The sequence below is a fragment of the Thunnus maccoyii genome, chromosome 1, assembly GCF_910596095.1.
Source record: "Thunnus maccoyii chromosome 1, fThuMac1.1, whole genome shotgun sequence".
Lineage (NCBI taxonomy): Eukaryota > Metazoa > Chordata > Actinopteri > Scombriformes > Scombridae > Thunnus > Thunnus maccoyii.
In genome coordinates this window covers 25271346-25291912 of record NC_056533.1, presented here as the reverse complement: position 1 = coordinate 25291912, position 20567 = coordinate 25271346, and the positions used below count along the sequence as shown (strand labels likewise).

General features: G+C 37.7%; 1 protein-coding gene across 1 annotated transcript in view; it reads right to left on the bottom strand.

Annotated features, from left to right (window-relative positions):
- The window catches only part of epha6 (eph receptor A6), a 63162-nt gene extending 44829 nt beyond the window's left edge, over positions 1-18333 (bottom strand). Inside the window, exons 1-2 of the mRNA XM_042416717.1 lie at positions 18240-18333; positions 10680-10744 (exon numbers count right to left, since the gene is read on the bottom strand). Of these exons, the coding sequence (XP_042272651.1) occupies positions 10680-10744; positions 18240-18318 (144 nt within the window). The 5' untranslated portion in view covers positions 18319-18333. The remainder of the gene's footprint in view (positions 1-10679; positions 10745-18239) is intronic.
- Between the last annotated feature and the right edge of the window lie 2234 nt (positions 18334-20567).

The window sequence follows — 20567 nt, the reverse complement described above, 5'->3', positions numbered from 1 at the left end:
ATCTTCTGACTGCTTTCACTCTCCATGATACATGTATTTCTGTACCAAGTGATATCTGCATATTGAGGTCTTCAGTAGGGTCTCATACAGTATGATCACCATGTTGAATGTGATGCAAACACTGTGACATTTACAGTCCTGCAAAGGCTGCAAAGTCCTTAATAATGAATATCTTGAATGTGTCACACAAAGAGAGCTGCAACAAAGGTGAATGACAGACAGAATGAGTTGAGTACTGGAGGAAATTAAAGCAACTGAGGTAGAGTGTTCTCAAATATAAATTATTAAATAACACTTTAACCTTGACTGGAGTATGCAAAAGCAATTAATCTTATATTAATTAAGCTATCTAAATTAGCTCTATGTGACACCCCAGGGCTAAATGATTAATCAATCATAATCACTGCCTCTTTCATTTGGGATTCCAGCCACCCAATAATACTGTGCCCGTGCCTTTATGATGTTAAGTGGACTCTGAGGTAGCATGTAATCATGCATATATCATTGCTATCATTGTGATAGAAAATATTCAAGATAATCTAAAAATTGAGGCAACATCTTCTGGGATTATATTGTACAGTATGTTCAGTCTGTGATTAAACCAAAATCTTGTGTTAACTACTGTAGAGTATATGCCTAATTTAATACTGTATGGTGGGCATATCTCAACTTTTTACATAATTAGGTATTTGTAAGTAATGTAAGTATAGGTAAATATGCTATAAGCATCTAATTGCAAATATTATGAGCATTCAACTTAAATTTGTTTCTATTTTATCTCACTTAACATTCATTCTGTGATAGTGATCAACACAAAAGAGAGAAGCTGACTACTGTTGAATGCAGTGCCTCTGCAGTTCTTTGCCACACGCCATTAATTTCTGAGATTTTTATCTATTCATTTATAAAGGACAACTTCAAAAACTACCACATTATTTATCATCACTCCTGCACTCAAGACATTCTACTTTTAACACCTGTTCTCAGGACTGGCTGACACTATATGTTCCTGCAGTAAATATTAATTTTGGAAAGACAGTCTTCAGATATTTTGCCCAATTTTTCTAGAAAAAATTACAGAGTAATTGAAACTCTGTAAACTCTGTAAAAAGACTGAAACTTGACACACTGTTATCAATAGGGCAATTCAGAAATTTGGTTAGAGGTTCTATTGATTTTAGGTGGGACTGTTTTACATAATATGCTTATATTTTTAACCCTTTTTATACCTATGCCAATGATATTTTAGAATGCATTTTGTCATTGTTGTTGTCTATATGAAAGTATATTTAAATCTCTGCCATTTTATTACTATTTTATATTTATTTCTATGTCATTACCATTGTCATATATATATATACTTTTTAACTCTGTACTCAGGTCTCACTTGCAAATGAGATCTTGATCTCAATGTGACTTCCTGATTAATCAAAGAATAGATTTTCTGCAAGTGTATAAAAGTGGAAATGATGAAGAAGTCACAGAGAGGAATTGTAACTTTTAAGCATGATGAGATAAAAGAGGATGTGAGAGGAGTTTCTTCCACCTATTTGCTCCATATTCTGTCTTTTTACTGCCCTCCTTTACAGAGTTTGAGACAGAAACACAGTGTCTTAAAGAAAGCAGGCTTTTCTGGTTTGCATAAGATCAGCATTAAGTAATTGGAGTTCCATTATGCATACAAACAAGAGAAAATGGTGATTTGTCACTCTGTGTGCCTCAGTGTTCTAAAATGCACCCTTGGGATGCGCCATGGTTCAGAGCAGAGAAAAAAACAAAAAAAAAAAACAAATGCAAATCCCTAGTTTGAAAGATGAGCTGCAGTCCACGCTCTTTGAGGCAATCAGATATGCACCTGCTAATCGCTCTGCCTATTAGCCCCGAGCTTAGCGAACTGTAGCAGACAGAAACCAGGTTTTTAGTACAAGGTGTAGAACTAATTAATGTATTGAACTCATACTGATGTTGCAATATGAGAGTGCAACACCAGGGGCCAGATGCATAAACCATGTGTACGCACAAAAACCATGCATACGCCATTTCTCACACATAAACTGGTATTTATAAACACAGAATGTGCGGTGAAAATGTGCCTACATCACGCATGCTTCAGACCAGGTGATGTGATGAGTCTTTTAGTAAAATGTTTTGGTTGACAAACAGGTGCACTGATTGTGTGATTTTTTTTTTCTTTTACAAAGAAATTGGTGAAATGCCAATCAAAGGCACATTTATAAAGGTAACACTGATTATTTTATTATTTTTGTGTGATTAATGTATCATTCTTTTAATTTACATAGGAGTCAGTTTTAGTCAACTTTTTATTTAATCCTTAGATGTGACACACCTTGTAAAGTCGGTTTAGATATGAGCGCTACAAACTAATCATTGATTACATTTCTGAGATATCACTGCCAATGATGGTTTTCAGGTCCATGTCATGAATTATGCACAGCTGTGCGTAATGGTTGCGTGTAATGACAGTTGTTTTCGCTGTTGGAGAACCTCTCTGGTGCAACACAATCGGTGAAACAGCACTTCTTCTTTCCCGTTTGTTTTTATGACAGGTGTACAGACTGGTGGAGCAGACGGCAAATTGATATGAAAACCGCTGGTTCAGGGCATGTCTTCATCCATTTATGGATAATTGTGGGAGTGGAAATGAAGCTCGCTCACATGTGACCAGTTCCTCAATGACTGAGCTTTACAAAACAGAATCATGCAAATGCACGGCTTTATAAATCTGACTAAATCTGCATATGCATATTTCTGCTTTGTGCTTAAACACGGTTTTAGTCATGAATCTACACATAATGTATGCATCTGGCCCTGGGTTTCCTGAAAATGGGCTAAAAAAAAGTCAACCATAGATGCAGTTTTGATGCTGACTCTGTTTTAATGAAATACCAAAGTTATGGAAAAGTACAGGTGCTCATCTCTCGACAAAAATTGTCCTCAAAATGCTTTTTGGGGACACGTTAAGTCATTAAGTGACCGATTGATTGATTGAACTTGGCATGTTGGATAAAAACTACTTGATAGAAAAACAAAGTCAAGAGCATGACTCTTGAGTTTTTCTAATTTAATCAAAAAAGAAATTTAGACACTTGGTTTGTCAATGTCAGTGACACTCACTACAAATTGACCTTATCAAGTGTCCTATTGCCTTTTGCATGCTGAGGTGCATAATACATGTAATTAATAAAGTTTGCAAACACAACATGTAATGACTGGAACGACTACATACAGATGGTGATTTGAAGGAGGATCACTGAAGACTTCTTTAACACTCCTTATTGCTCAATTGCTCACTCGATGATGACTTACTCAGAATCTCAGTCTCTCTTCAGACAACAAGGACAGACACATACCAGCTGCACTGTATACCTCAATTCGTTATGGTAGCTGTGTTAATGTATTGAAGTGCTGCTGCTGAGTGGATAGGCACTTTTGGCCGTGGAGTAGTGCAGTGATAGTTCTGGTGGAAAGCATCCTTAAGGCAGGAACGTAAGCAAACAAACAGCTGTGTTGAGATGTGTGCGTGGCTGTTTCTTTCAAACTTTTTCTTTTTTTTTTGTCCATTCTCAACATATCTTGAGAGCACGTTTGATAAGCCAAACAACTGGTTTGACCTGCAGGGCTACAAGATCTACTTGAGATTTGGGAATTGTGTACATCAGCTCCTCTGCAAAGCTCCGCAGAGATGTGTATTTATTTTTGTAGAACTATATTTCCAGCCTTACTCTGCATGCTCCATACAGGTGTACCAGAAGTAAATCATGAAAACACCTCTGTAGATCATTAACTTTTTGTCTTGTTACCACAGATCAACATATTAAATTACTAATCCTACAGTATGTTATTGGTACAAATGTTATTTAATGATTTTTAATCAAGTAAATTTGAATTTGTAATTGTCATCGTAGCATTATGACCATATCGAACGAAAGCTGTTTTTTTCAGCTGTTGGTATAAATCAAGTCTATGTCTCCTCTCTGTACTCCCTGTTTTTGTCCCAGTACTGCTGGACAGGGAGCTGCAACCTGCTCACGTACATTTTAGCTTGTGTTCGTTCCACATCCTGTCTGCACTGGGCTTCACGGAGGACTCCTACAATACCTCTCGGGTAAAGAGGTCTTCCTGCATCCTGCTTTGAATGTGTTTTCAGATCTATGATGCCTGCCTTTAACAGCCCCTGACTGTTTTTAGATATGCTTGAGCCTTCTTCATGACATTCAGAAGCAGCTGTAAGGCCATATCATTGTGCAGAGATGTTCAAATTTTGAAAAGTTGTGATGAGTTTCAAATTCTTCTTGTTATGACTTTTTTTTTTTCTCACAGTGGCTCACGGCAGCTTAAGGTCTGTACTCAGTTCCTGACAGGAATCTTTGACAGCCACTGAATTTAGTCAGTGGAAAGTTGTTCATTGCTGAAAAGAGGTTTAGATGGAACCTTTGCATCACAGATAGAGATTTCTTTTTCAAATCAGTGACAGGTGCATGGAGACCCGGCTTAGTAACATGAGCAATGAGGTGACTTCAGGAATTATTGTGTATGCCTCAGTATTCAGAGCCAACTTTTAATTAAGTGGCCAAGTATTTAATTAAAAGCCACCATGAGATATTTCTTGGCAATTTACAGTATTTCTCTGAGAACTTAAACATCCTCTGCAAGAAGTAGAGCTGGAAACTATGACCAAAACATTAGATTCATTGCTCAGTTCAACACATACAAGTCCGAAGTGATATGTAATGCTCTTCCCAGCTTTCCTTGCCTACTAGTGGCTTTTTTTTACATTATCAAACTAACCACATTGCCAGTGATGGCAACGGAAGCACTGGGAGAGAGCAAGAGAGGTGATGTTTGTAGAGCTAATTTAATGCTAATTTAATACTTTAATTCAGAAAACTCTTAGACCCTCCGTTAAAGCTCTGCATTTGGCCATGACCTATAGACTACAGTATGTGATCATTTTATAATTACTTGTTAAATTACTCAATATCACAGGAATATATATGAGACACTATGGTGTTGAATACCATACATTTTTAGCATCTATCATCACAAATTTGATTTTGGGCCGTTGGCATCCAAACTCCAATCACTTGTCAACGGTGCCAATTTATGTGCAAGAAAACTGCTTAAACATCTTTTCTTTTCATTAAGATTAAGGTTAATGAGGTGCTAGTGCAATGAAAAGTTACATCAATAATACTGCATGAATATATAGTAGATGCATTGATAGATTAGACACTTGTCTTTTTGGTTATTGTGGTCATTTTCAAAAAGAAAGTCTTGTCACAAAATAGTCCAGGTGCAATGCACGGCAGAATATATGGTGTCTCCATAGATACAGATAGACGTACAGTACACACATACACATTCAGCTTGAGCAAAGGAAAACAAAACTTGATATTTTAGCCAAAATAATACCAGTATGACACCACACTGAAATATGAAAACAAATAGATAAAATGAGGCACACTGTGTGTTGCCCAGAAGGGTAAATTCTGGACTCAACAAAACTGTTAAATATGTAGTGGTTAAATATTTGTTGCCTGGTTCTGGCATGTGGCTCAGTGACTAAGTGACTAGTCACTGAACCACTAAGTGGCTAAGTGTTACAGATTGTATTTGTACACGACCTAAACTGTCACTGAAAACATTTTAGAGGTCAATTTTCTGTAAGGAAATAATTTGGGCTAGTGAAAATCCTAAATGTATCATACATTGGTTAGTTGTGGTAAGAAAATATCATAATAAAAACAATGAATGTGATCGGGGCAGTCAAATAATGGTACATTTAAATGGCTGTTTAAATGTATTTTGAAAATAAAGATAAATATATGAATAAATATAAGTTTTATATTTGCTCTTATATATATAATACAGAGATAAACTAATTATGTGTTAGTTAAATAATATTAATGTGTTTTCCCATATGCTATTGTTATGGAGTAGTCAAGTCTAGGGGAAGGACACAGAGGTAGACGGACTGGTTTCCAATATTAGAGAGACAGCCGGGAGGTGGGTTACCCTACCAAGTTCCCAAGCCGGCTAGCATTTATTAAGTCCCTCCGACTCGGCCTCGCCAGCGCTGGGCGTTGCTCTCGTGAGCCGCGAGCTCCGTCTGGCGGTTCAGTTCAGTTTTTGGTGGTTGGGGGATGGGTCCCCGAAGATAAGAGCTGGTTTTACACAAGGGTCCGGGCGCAGGAAAGGTGTGAGGCTGTAATGTCTCAAAAAACGTTTCTAAAAGGACGTCTCTGGTTTTTAACTCAACTCGTATCACTTATTCAACTGTTGCGCTTTCCCAGCTGAACCTCATCACGTCACTAAGTTACTCCAGTGGCTGTGCGCGCACCTCACCGTGACGTCCTTTTTATCAACACGCAGCTTAACCACACCCCCTTGTTATCTTCTCAATGAAAACCAGTCCAGTGTTTAGAAAAGGGAAAGGAAGAAAGAGGAACTATAAACCCTGCCCCCCAATCACTCCTAACATTCCTCCCCCCTTACAACAAAAAACCCCATCTGGATCCAACCTATGTTTTTGTTTTTGTTTTGTTTTTTGTTTGTTTTTTTAAGCATTTTCTCTTTTCTTAAAAAACAACTATGTACACATCACATCAGCACCCTCATTAGTGGCATGTCTAGTCTCTGATCCTTAGTATACTAGTATATCGCATCACTAGTGACATGACTAATGTCTACTCTGGAGTTGTGCCTATCAATGTGAAAGACTATACCAATGTATAATGTAATCAGTCTCTTGACTCCATTACACATGCATTACTATAAACACTGCACTCATAGCTTCTCAACACATGTTCATCCCCTTGACAGGGTGTCGGCGATAACATTTTCTTTGCCTGGTAAATGCACTACTGTCAAGTTATATGGTTGCAAAATTAAACTCCAACGGAACACTCTCTGACTGGACGTTTTGAACTTGGATAGAAATGTCAATGGGTTGTGGTCAGTGAGAACCACTAGACCACCTCCAGCACTACAGACATACACCTCAAAGTGTTGAACTACCAGAACTAGAGCCAGGGCCTCCTTCTCAATGGTAGAATAACGTTTCTGATGGCGATTCAGTTTCTTAGAGAAGTAGGCAACCGGTCTATCTATCCCTGACACATCAGTCTGTAGTAACACTGCCCCCACTCCAACATCACAAGCATCCACTGCCAGCTTGAATGGGACAGAGAAGTCCAGAGCCACCAATACTGGTTAACTAGCTAGGATAGCTTTAACCATTTCCAGTGCTTTCTGACCCTCTGCCGACCAGCTTAAGCTAACTCCCTTCTTCAACAAGTTTGTGAGTGGTGTTGTCACCGCTGCGGAGTTGAGGACAAACCTCCTATAAAATCCACACATGCCCAAAAGGCGCATTAGCTGACGTTTTGTTTTTGGAACAGGCAAGTCTAAAATGGCCTGCACCTTTGCGGTCCTTGGCCTCACCGAACCTTGACCAACCTGGTGCCCCAAGTGTGTGACCTGCCCCTTTCCAATCTCACACTTGGGCAAGTTGATTACCAACCCTGCTTGCTTAAGACGTTCCAACAACTGTCTCATGTGTTGCATGTGATCAGACCATGAAGAACTATAGCAAACTATTCTGGCACCACCTCATAGGCTGCCAAAACCACCTTCCTCACAGCATCATAGTCTCGGCTGTCAGAAGCATCTAAGGCTGCATAAGCTTCCTGGGCTTTACCCTCAAGCACACTCTGGATAAGCAACATCCACCTATTCTCAGGCCACTCTAGCTCTTTGGCAATTTTCTCAAAAGTTTCGAAGAAAGAGGCCACATCACAGTTAAACTTTGGCATGAGTCTTAAACAGCTGGAAACATCAAAACGAGCTTCGTGCTTACGTTGTAGGACACTATGGCTAGTTTTAAGCTTCTCTTGCTCTAATGCCAACTTTGCCAACTCAAGTTTTTGCTCTTGCTCTCTTGCTGCCATCTTTGCCAACTCAAGCTGAAACATCCGCTCCCCCTCTCTCGCTCTCTCTCTCTCTCTCTCTCTCCTCCCTCTCTCTCTCGTACTGGATCATGCAGGTGTAACGCTGAAATGAGAGTCTCCACAATTTCTGGCTTTCTAGCCTCTGGATTTATCTCTATCTCACAATGTTGAGCTACTGCAAGCAAATCTTCCTTTCTAAGCTTACGCAACTCATTTCGCCCAAAATCGCTTCCACAAAACTCTTCTACTCTGAAAGTAGCCATAGTTACCGTTAGTGAGTGCTCATCGGTGGGCTAACCAAAGGAGAAAACACTATTTGCATGTAATTACACATGTAGTACACCAAATATTATATGTATTATATGTATTTGTCCTTTAATGAACTAGAATCAGATTTGTATTGGTGTTGATGTGGATGTGATTTTACCTCAAATTCAGTTTTGAGAAGCGTCAACATGGATATAAAAAAGGCACAAAGTATTGTACTTTGACAGATTAGAGATCAAAAAGCTAATTTTCCAAAAATGTCATTAAGATTGTAATGTTACACATTTAGTAATAGAATAAAAAATGAGTGTATAATTTAATAGTTTAATATAATATAGTATAATTAGTGTTAAATATATGTAAATACACAGTCACGCACACACACACTACATATACGGTAGTGTACAGATACTGTTATACCAACAACAATGGTGGAGGCACTCAACCTGGCTAAGAGGAGTGAGGTTTTGATTAAAAAGAGACAATTTGTCTTTGTCAGACTTAAGGGAAGAGGGGGAGAGAGGTGTTATGAAAATATCATTAAATCTCTGTAGCTGTGATGAATTATTGATTTGATGTGAATCTGGGTGGTGGCATTGTGTTTTTGTTCAACCAATTAATGCCGTTGTTGTTCCCCACAGCAAAACCTGTTTAGGCTGTGTGCAAGGGAGGAGAAGCTGTTTCAATATTGGTATTTGGCCCTGGAAATATCTCAGTATTTTGTCGCTATTTATTGCTTTTGCTCCAAGGGATTTATTACACTTTTAATAATAGCCTGAAAGTAAACAGTCCCGCTACCGTTTTGTGTCTCAACTTAAACACGACATCATGGAGAAAAGATTGTTGATGCTGATAGTTGCTGAGTCCAAGCTGAAATATTTGTAAGACTGAAATCAACTACATTTTCCCTTCAGGCTTAGCCTTGTAAGAATTATATGCTACAATTAAATTAGTTCAATATTTTAAAGGCTTGATCGAATCTATATTCATTGCACATAAACACAGTGTGATTTAGACATGAATTCAAATAAGTGGGTGCACAGGAAGAAGAATCTAAAATTTTGCCTAATTAAATAAAAGTATATGTGAATAAATCATTCATAGGACTCGTGGTAAAAGCTTTATCAGTGCATGACTCACTACCTGCTGTCAGTGGGGCCAAACCTACATGCTGACACACCCATGGAGGTTTGGAGAACATCGCGTTGCAAAAAGCTTCAAGAAACCAATGAAAATACAGCCCCCCTGGACTGGAACGCTTACATACAAACGATGTTTATTAGTCTATCAAAAGAATTCATGGCTGCTTAGACGTTGTCACATTTTGTCACTGTCTGTTGGATTTTGCTTCATCAGGACTTATCGGCAGAAATAGGTGATGGTAATACGTGATATTCTGTGTATTCCTCACTTAGGTAGGTGTCAGGCTCTCACCTTCACCAGCAGAGATAAGGATATTGTGTATCATTACGTTTTTTGTTTCACTGGTTAATTACTCTGTCACCGGAGTCAAAGCATAGTCACACAGCCATCAGACATCATGAATTTGGATTGGGTATTTACATTCCACAAGCTCACACCAAGCTTACACAAAGTAGTTTCTCAAAACCACATTTGAAATGGTCAGGATTTTTGTAACAAGGACATGTTTTGCAGATCAAAAAAGTAAATGAGATACTAAAGATAAACTGGAAAAGGATACTAATATGCATGTAAGCATATCTCAAAGTTTTAAATTAGTTTCTGTGATTTTGAAAAGCTCCCCGCAGAAATGGCCACTACTGATGATTTTTGGTCAGGCACTGGCAAGTTCTCTGTTGTTTAATTATGTAGTTTTAAAATGTAACAATGTCACATTGTATCTCTAAAATTTCCTTATCAACATTTTTTGCTTGACTTTGATCAAAACTCAAAAAGTTTAAACAGTGAACATTCATTTAGTGACGTGCTAGGTCAAAAGATATCTACATGTCTAGGCTTGAACTTGGCAAAATTTGGTTGAAAAATGAATGTTTTTTCAATGTGGAGGTTGCATTGTTCCAATAGCTTTTGAATAACTATGTTTCAATGTAAGGCAGGTAGTACATTTGGAAATATGCTATTTTGACAAACTGTTATGTGTAACCTAGACATTAAAAAAAAACTCTGTACCATAGAAATCTAAAAAAAAGTTCACTTCAACAAAATTTAGCCCAGTTTTAACCTCGATGTGTAGACGTCTTTTGACCTGCAAACCACCAAATCAATTCTCGCTGGGTGACATGTTGGTCTGACAACTGTCAGGAAGATTGGCATGTGAAATATGTCACCTGCTGTGTGTATGATTTTAATGGAACCCAAGGTTCTGTCTGTTCTCTGGGGTAAAATCTGTTTTGGTGTATTTCATTCCAATTGCTTTACAATGAGTTCATTCTTATTTTAACAAATGCTAATGTCACTCACCCCATTGACAGGATAAGTCTTCCAGTCCAGTTCTCCAAGCACTGTCGTAGTGTCCAACAGAACCACTAAAGAGAGAGTGGGGTGGGGAGAAAGAAAGTCATGCAAAATGGAGGAGAGAAGTTGAAAGAGTGAGAGAACGACAGTATAAACACAAAGAGTGACAGGAGAGCAGAAAGGCAAAGAGAGAGAGAGTGCAAGAGAGGTTGGACAGTGAATTTAAAAAGAAGAGAAATGGAGGTGACAAAATAGGAAGAGAGCAGACAATAGTTATCAAGTTGTCAATGAAGAAGCTGACAGAGCTGTAAAGCCCTTATCAGATTCAACCACCTATGAAATAACAGCTCTTAGGAAAGTCCAGGACAACACTAACACTAACAGAGATCCACCTTCCATCAAAGTGAGGTCTGGAAGATTAGTAGTCCTTTTCGGAGGTCAGGAGTTTTATGTGCTACATCAAAGATAAGCCAAAGATGAATAAAGGGGAAAGATGGAAAGACTGTGAAAACTTTAAAGCCTTTCACTAAACAAAAATATGACTTAATTAGAAAAAGCAAAAAATAAAACAGTCTAAAGGAAAGCATATAAGACAAACTGTCAGTAAACAGCCAACATGCTGACAATATCTCATTGATTGGAGGTAATTAAAGTTCCTCCTTGAGCTAATCAATACCATTTTGAATGACTGATAGCAGCATTGAGACCCATCATCTTATCAAGCTTCTGTCAGATTGGATCAGTGGTGTTATGTAGACATATGGATGAATGAACTCAAGCTCCAGACCAATAAATCGGCCAGGCCATTATATCATTCAACATTAGCTATAGCATCAGTGTATTATGGAAGGTTTAAAATGCCTAAATAAAAACAAATCAAATAAAAAAATTATTCAAATACACATTGTTATACATACTTAATTTTTATGTATTTGCTGTGTCAAAACCAAATAAAAAATGCGTTAAATGACAATTATTTAGATTACTATCTTTAATAAGTGAATAAATTGTTTTTCATTGTGACATGAATTTCTGTGCCACATTAAAATCAAATTGCAACACAGAAAATGTTAGGTGTTTTCCAGCAGAGAGCAGCATAGAAATGCCATTACTAAATACAAAGCGCTGTCATTAGTTTTCATGAAGAGGTACAGGTGAGCTTTTTCTTTTTTGAGATGGAGGCACACTGTCCATGCCAAAATGAAAAACAATCAACTGTCCAATGACAACATGGGGGCGGGACCAACTAATGAAACGGGTATTGGCCTCAAAAATCCAATATTGTTCGAGGTCTAGTGAACACATGATGTAGATCTTGGCCTGCTTGTTCTGACAATGTGAAAACACAAAGGCAAGATAATTCCCCAGATGTCATCAAGTGAACACAACCCACCTAAAATGACACACATCATTCCATAAAGTATGAAAACAGTAGCGTATGTGGACAGACAAACCAATGTAGGTTTCATTATATGATTTATCTCATGATTCCATCTTGAGGGACACTTGTGCTCACTTCTAATCTTATTTAGGTTGAAGTGTTGTTGTGACAGACACAGGGCGTTGTTACTGTGAGGATTATCAGTCATCCAGGTCATCCAGAAGGGCAAAGTAAAGGGCAACTGGACTTGTCTTAGATTTCTGAAGACGTTTCACTCTCTCAGCATTGAAGAGGCCTTTTGGATAAGACGCAAAATGTCTTCAAGAATCTAAAACAAGTCCAGTTGCCATTGACTTATCCCTTCTGGATGAAAATGAGGGTTGTGCTCATTTTATACTGTGTAGTGTGTCATAGTGTATGCAGCATCCGGGGTGTATCAAGACATCCCAACGAAAAGACCAGCAACAGAATTTTTTCTCTTGCCTAGTTTCACAATTTCTACAAGGAGCACAAGACATTCAGTGGTGCTCAACTCTTAATATGGTGAAATGAAAGAAGAATGATGTGTTGCTTCATTTCTGTAATTCTCTAACCATTTGACTCTAACCCTCAAGTCAGGAGCACACACTTATGGGTGTAACGTTACCGTCTTCACACATATGTATGCTGCAAAGCCACTCACCACTCGAACCCACTCGAAACTGTGATTACATACATAGACATGTTGTGGGTGGTGGTTCTGTCAGCTGGAAGACTAAAGTTGGTCTCTGGTACCTTACTCATCATATATGTGCATCACAGATGTCAAGACAGCAAATTATGATTGGTCGAGGTCCAGCTTGCCTTGTGTCTTGGCCCAGTAACAGCTATATAATCACTAATCTGACATAGTGATCATCTCAAAAGAAAAAAATATAGTGTAATCTGATTTTAGCATTTGTATCTGGTGGTGTTTTTGCATGAGCATGGTAATAATTTTAATTCTTTTTGTGTATCCATCATCACTTTATAAACATACAAGTGTAACCACCTCAAGCTGTCTGCACCCTGGTCACGGCTCAGGCATGACGAGAGCCATTATCTGGCCCTTGCTAAACCCCCTGAGCCAATTTGATATGATGAATGTACAATTTCCTTTGTCTCCACACAGCCAGTTAATTACAATCTCTATCAATAAAGTGCGGCCCACTTCAGTAGTCGACATTACAAACCAGAGAGTCACATATTCAGACGACCTGTCACTCCAGCACACAGCTGACTTTGCCAAATCTGGACTAATTTAATGGGGTAGCTACTGTTTTGAGAGCAAGTTAGATAACCAGAGAAGATACACTTTGGTGAGAATAAATGAACCGCTTCAGTATTTACAGAGACTTCATTTAGCCTTGATCCTCTGCTTGTAATTAAGGGCTGAATTATAATATGGTGGCCTTGCCTCTGCTCAAAAGGAGGACATAGAGAGAGGGAGGGAGGGAGACTATAAGACAGACCAACAGAGACAGACAAATATTGATTTTTGATAATTATGAGCAATGTTCCATACTATGTTTGACAACAGCAAACTTTTTCCACCATCTCCCTTCAATGTCTCTGTCTGTCTCTCCCTTACACTCACACACACACACACACACACACACACACACACAAACACACACACACACTCCTTAACATACAGTAATGTAGTCATAAAATAATTAAATTCCTGCAACTATCTGTGGAGCCAGGAAATAATAGATGGCCCAAGACCACAGCTATAAATTTGATACACCGATTTTCTCACTCAAAGCACATACACATACTACACACACACACACACACACACACACACACACGCACACATTACCCTTGTCTAGGTATCTATTGTGTCTGGAAGCACAATAAGTATTCCAGACCACAGGAAAATTGTCACACTTTGGAAAATAGGGGTGGCACAAATAATCTACAGCATATGGCAGTAAATAGTAAATTGCCACATATTTTCTTGTGATATGTTGATACACCGGAACTGATATTGCAATATTGCTGAACTGTGTTACTGACAGTAGCTTTTAGTATTGGGGCTCCCATCATTGGAGACTGAATGCGCCATTATCAGCTCAGTTGTGACACAGTTTACTTCCTGGTTAAAAGCTTACTGAATATGACCGCAATATCTATAGAAATAACCATGATGTGACTGATATCTCTGTTGTAGATAGATGGCTGCTGAGCTACTAACATCATAAACAGTGCTTATATAAGCCTAGTTTTGTGATGTCATGGCGTAATGAGATCGCTTAGCGTATTTAAAAAAAAAAAAAAGCAGAAAACATACATAGTGACAATGACTTTGAACTGAGCATAATGATCAGTTCAGCAAGCTGATTTGTTATTTCCACTTCTGAATGCAATGCATTCTGCTGTGTTACTGGTGCACAGCTGTAGCTGTCATTTACCCCAGAAATGTTGCTCTGTGTGTGTGTATTTACTCTGGTTTGCACTGCAGGTGGTGTGCTGCAAACTCATCTCAACTGACTGTAAAAATCTATAAACATGAAAGTGTACTTCATAATACATCAAATGTGTTATACTATACTGTAATACACTGTATATACTGTATGAAAAAAAATCTTATTGGCTTTCAAGCTCACTTTGATGACAAGACTCCAGGAAGTCACTGTGCTTGCCTGTTGTTCACCTAGAAACTGTTCCAGCACATGACCCTGCATAAAACCACAACTTGTTTTTACATTACTATTTGTGTATGGATTAAACAAACCAAACATAGTTAATTACCAAGCTTTACTGTGTGTTTACTCAGAAATGTTTTTAGAGGTGGCATGATTGCATATAATGTCATTGGGAAGATGAGAGTAGACTGTAATTTACCCAGGGTGGTGCAAATTGATGTGTCCACACAAGTTGAAAATGTATAAACTTCAGTGAAAACTTCACACATAACCTGTTGCTTTATGAATCTCCTTCGTGAACATACAGAGACTAGAAGGAAAAGGAGAGAAACTGTAAAGAAAATAACAGAAAGAACCAGAGTTTCTGGTGAGTTCTCAGTTCAGTTAGAAGCTGAACTGAACACAAACACAGAAACGCTCTAACAGACATGGTCGGTGCGTCTGTTGCTAGCTAGCTTACAACTAATGTACAGTTGGTATTTTTGGTTGTTGAGGGCAAATAAATGTTAATGGTCCAGAGGTCAAACTTGCACAAATGATGCAAGATGAAAATTAGAGATGCTGGTAAATGAATTTCTGAACTTTGGCATGAACCAGGCTGGTTTCTTTCAGTCTTGATGCTAAACTAATTGAATCCTTCATATTTAGCATACAGAAAGCAAATAAGCATATTTCCCAAAATGTTAAACATCATCCTTTAAGGACAGGATATTTTTCAGAAGTGCCTCTGTTGTGTTACCATTGTACTGTGATAATGTCCTTTAACTTCTGATTCCTATACAGCAAATGACAAATCTTGTCGGCTGGGGTCAAGCAAGTGCAGCTACTTTATATATGTCTTTGTGATAAAAAGCTACACAACATAAACCTATTGTACAGTCACATATATCAAATAAATCTCATTATTGGCACCAACATACAGCTTTTATTGGACTGTAGTTTGCAGAAAATTGCTGCGTATTTCTGTGAGTAAAGAAAACCTTGGCTTGAACAGGAAAGTTTTATAAATATGCTCCCCTGCAAGAGGCTGGTGAATGCTCAAAAAGCTAGACATTAAGTTAGAATCCTCAATTATATAAGTATTTGGCTGACGATATTCAAGTAGACAAGCTCTTGGCTGAGAGAGATCCCCTGAGAGACAGGCATTTCTATAAGGGCCCTTGGCTTTTTTTTTTTTTTTTTGCATTTTCAGAAAGCCATTGGGTGAAGAAGAATCATTATTTTCTATATGAGATGATAATAAAAGTTGACAGCGGCATCTAATTCACCTGATAATGACAAAATGATGCTGCATCCTCATATTAAGAGAGGAAGACTGCAGTATCTGCCTAAATGCTACTGAAATAGTCTCTGTGATGTCAGTCTGCGATATTTAGTTGATTTAGTGATAAGTTGAGCGACAGGAAATTTATCAGCAACAATTTTGATAACTGATTGGTCATAAAGGTAATTTATTGAGAGAAATATACCAAACATTTGCTTGTAACAGCTTCTAAAAGGTGAGGATTTTCATGCTTATAATCTAGATTCTGAATTTGTGTTAGTTAATCAGATAAAACACCCAAATTTAAGCAACCACAAAGATAATTTTAAGTATCTATAGATGAAAATGTGTCCTTTTTTGACATTATTTCAACTAAGCGACTTATATATTGACAACAAATAGCTAAATGACCAATGTTGCAAAATACCCTGTTATATAAAGTCTAAAGTACGTCTCAATTATGTCTTTTTGAGGACATATGCAAGCGCTGCACATTCGTCATAAGACTCACTCAGATAAATTGCACCTGGCCAACATATATTAGCTTGTTCTCAGACATATTTTAAACTCCTCACACTGTCATTTTTTTCCAAGTTTCCCCCGTGTGCCTCCCTTCCCCTTCAAGCCTGTCACCACCACAGGCAGACAGGCATCCTGTGGGGAAAGCTGAGCACACACACACACACATAGACAGAGAGACACACACCCACAGAGGCACACACACTGACACACACACACGCACACACAAAATGAAGTGAGGGAGACTTTGACATTTGGCTAGTGAAATGGCTCCTGTCGTCTTTGAAAGTGTGTATCCTAAACATTAAACATTCAGGGAGGAATATTACAATGACCTCTGTAAATGTGCGAAGTGGAAGATGTCAAGAACAGATTACATAATGGCAACCATTTACCCATGTGACTTATGAGTACAACTGAGAGCAGATACCATTATTATGCCCTGTGTTTCCTCATACATATGCAACTGCACACACTGCCCAAGTGACTGGAAATAACACAATTTTGAAAAGTGTGCAATTATCCTGATACTTTTAGTGTCAACCCATTACATTATAAAATTCAGATGTTTCTTACACTCCAAGTATAACACAAGTGTTCCTCTTGGGAATGTATGGGCCAAGATGTATGAAATCATCATAGAAGATAGAGAGGCAGAAATAGATAGGTCTACAACATCATTACAGCTGACAGAGTATGCCAGTATACTGACATTTACTGTAACTCTCAGGGGTCCATATAGCTGTGGCAACGTTTCTGTGCACTCAGATTTTGGATTTTTTGCATTAATTTCAATGCCATAAATGTGTAGTTGGAATATTCTCAACAAAATTATTTTTTTTTTTAGATGGACTACGTTGAAAAAGTTACTAAATCACGAGCTCCTTTGTTGCATTCAGTCTTCCAAAGACGTGTGTTGTAAGCCATACAATATCAATGATTATGACTACAGACATATACTACACATTTAGAGGCTGTATACTGTATGTGTGTTTAAATGTGTATTATTTCATAAAATTTAGAGGCAAATTTATTTATTTTGAGACAGAGTATGCTGAAAAAGTAACTAAAGCATGATTGCAAAAGATGTGTGTTGTCGGCTATAAAGTGTAAATGATCAGCAGTACAGATAGATCCACTTTCAGCTCCTGTCAAAACCAAGAGACTGATATTTTTGTATGACTTTTGAGGCTGCAAATGTGTATTTTTTGTAAAATTCTGAGCCAATATTATCTATTTTTGGTAACTAAAACATGATTATTACTGTATCACTGATCGTGAGTGCAAATAGATCCACTGTCAGCGCATGCTAAAACCAAGATGCTGACATCTCTTGATTCAACCAACATTGCAGGAAAAGGCAAAACAACTGGATTAAAACGCTTTGGTAATCTAGGTGTGCCTAATATAGTAGAGAATAGCCTACTACTGCATTGTGACACCATATAGGATAATACATTATTGTATCATTTCATTTGTTTCAACTCTTAAAAATTTAAATGAGTTTACATTTGACAGACATGTTAGGCTGCTCCAATGAAGCTGTTACTGCAAATTATTAGGTTACCGTGTGTGTTGCGCGCGCGTGTGCACGTGTGTCGGATGGTGAGAGCAGAAAATGTTTTTGTCATCAAAATATCTTTTGTTGGTAAAGACTTAAAAATGTCAAATCTGATGCAGCCACCCTTGTTTTTATACTGTATATGAGATGCAGTGACGCCCTTTCTGCTCACCTTGGTTTGTGGTTCCCGGGTCCGACAGGATACTTTTAAGCAAGAACAGAAACACACAGTATTTCCCACTGGAGCACATCGTTGAGTCAGACACAAAGTGCGCTCTGAACTAAAGCGTCGCACAGACTCCTAAATAGATCCCCCAAAAGAAAATGTGTAGAGGTTTCATGAAAGAGGCTGCAGTATCCAGACTCAGAAGGTCACTGTCGGAGTTGTCTATTTCTAATTTATTTAGTTATTTATTTATTTTTCAGCTAAGAATCCCGATTCCCTCCATGTGGAGACAGACAGACAGACGATGTAAACGGCCAGCCATTTCGCACAGAAACCCGACGACTTGAGCAAGTTAAAAAATAAATAAATCGTGTCAGTAAACCTCAAAACATGGACAGGTCGACGTCTTCGGGCGCAGACTATCCCAAAAGTGTTCAAAACCCAACTTCTCCGATGAGTATTTCAGGTAAAGTCAGTCTGAATGTTATTTAATGTGTTTATCCCAAAACGCGAGAGAAGCAGAGAGACAGAGAAAAAGGAGAATCCCGGACTTCCCGCCTCACTTTCAGGCAGTGCATCCCTCACTGTGCCTCTGTATCACTGCGTGTCTCTCTCTCTCTTCCCTCTCTCTCCTCTCAGGATAGGAGTGATGCTCTGGCGCAGGCAGAGCAGCTGATTCTTAGACCACAGCCAAAGAATGAAGAGCCAAGTGCATGCGTCCAAATCTAACTTATTATATATACATATATATATATATATATATATATATATATATATATATATATATATATATATATATATATATATATATATATATATATATTTCACTCTTTGCATCATGTAAAATGGTCGTTTCCATCAGACGGAATGTGCATGTGGGCTTCTGCTCTGTATTGATTCTGGGGGCACACTGGGGAGATGGATGGAAATATGAAGCCATCACTTCTGTGCTATCATGTAGGTTATACCTGCATTGGATTATATGGTCGTGGGAATAGTAATGTGTCTGGGATCGTTTCTATTTATGGTTGTAGGGGAGGAAGGCAACCAGACAGAGTATAAGTTGATATAGTGCATGGTGGGTTGAAGGTGCAAGCACACAGACACAGAGACACATAAGGCCATTTCGCTTAATGTCTTATTTCACAGGTCAATTAATTCTATACTAATTTTCTAGAAAATTGAGTAATTTTCAGGTATTTAGTGCTTGATTTTGAGGACATTTTGCAGAGAGAGTGGTGTGATATGGTACAAATTATATGAAATAATCATAAGTGTTAATTTGGTTTAGTTGTTAAGTACCCCTACATTATATCTGAGTTCAGAAGTAGTTATTAATTAGCAAAAGTTCTTAATAAATCAGACTATTGGCAATTCTTTAAGTGACAGAAAATACTTAATATTCAGTGTGTAGTTTTGAAACAATATATCAGCATATAAGTTTATTTCAATAAGTTACTTAAAGTAGCTGCTGGTTAAACAACCTATTATACTAATATGTAGTTCGACACACAAAACCGAAAACTAAGTATTTTCTTTCAGTTAAAGAAATGTTAAGAGTCTAATTTATTAAGAATTTTTGCATATTAACAACAAATATAATGAACTGGCACTTACCAACTAAACCAACTTAACACTTTTTTCAGTTTTTTCTTTTAATTTGTCCTAAATTGCACCACCCTCCTTGTAAAATATCCTAAAAGTTAATCATTAAATATCTGCAAATTACTGTGAAAAATACCAGGAAATTAGTATGAAAGTAAAGGACCTGTAAAATAAAGCATCACCCCATTTCCATGTTCTTGCAAGTCACATCATTACATTGTTGTGACTGAAAAATTTAGGAATTTAGGTATACTTTGCAGCAGCCCATTCATAAATGTTACTTTCACTCTCCATCATAGATTGATGAAACAAAACAGTGATTCATTAACATTTATTCAGTTCATAAAGACTATTATGTTGCTGTTTGTGTTTGCAAACAGTCGGCATCATCACCCAGGAGAAAAAATGCTCAACTGCATGTGAAGTGATGCATATGATTCTATCAGCAGCAGCAGCAGTTGGTGTAAAAGTACAAACAACAGAAAATACAAAGTTAAATTTCAGAGCAAACTCTAATACTCTAATACAGTGTCAAAAAGCAAAAAAAAAGATGTTTCCAAAAAAAAAACATCTAAGGGATTACCACTTTAATCCTTTAATGCGCTTGTATGTATTTGTGCCAGTGTAAATATTTTTCCATATTTATGCCAGATTATGTCTGCAGTAGGCTATGAGCTTATTATAAATAAACCCACATGAAACGGTTATAGAGTAATTGAGCATTGTCAA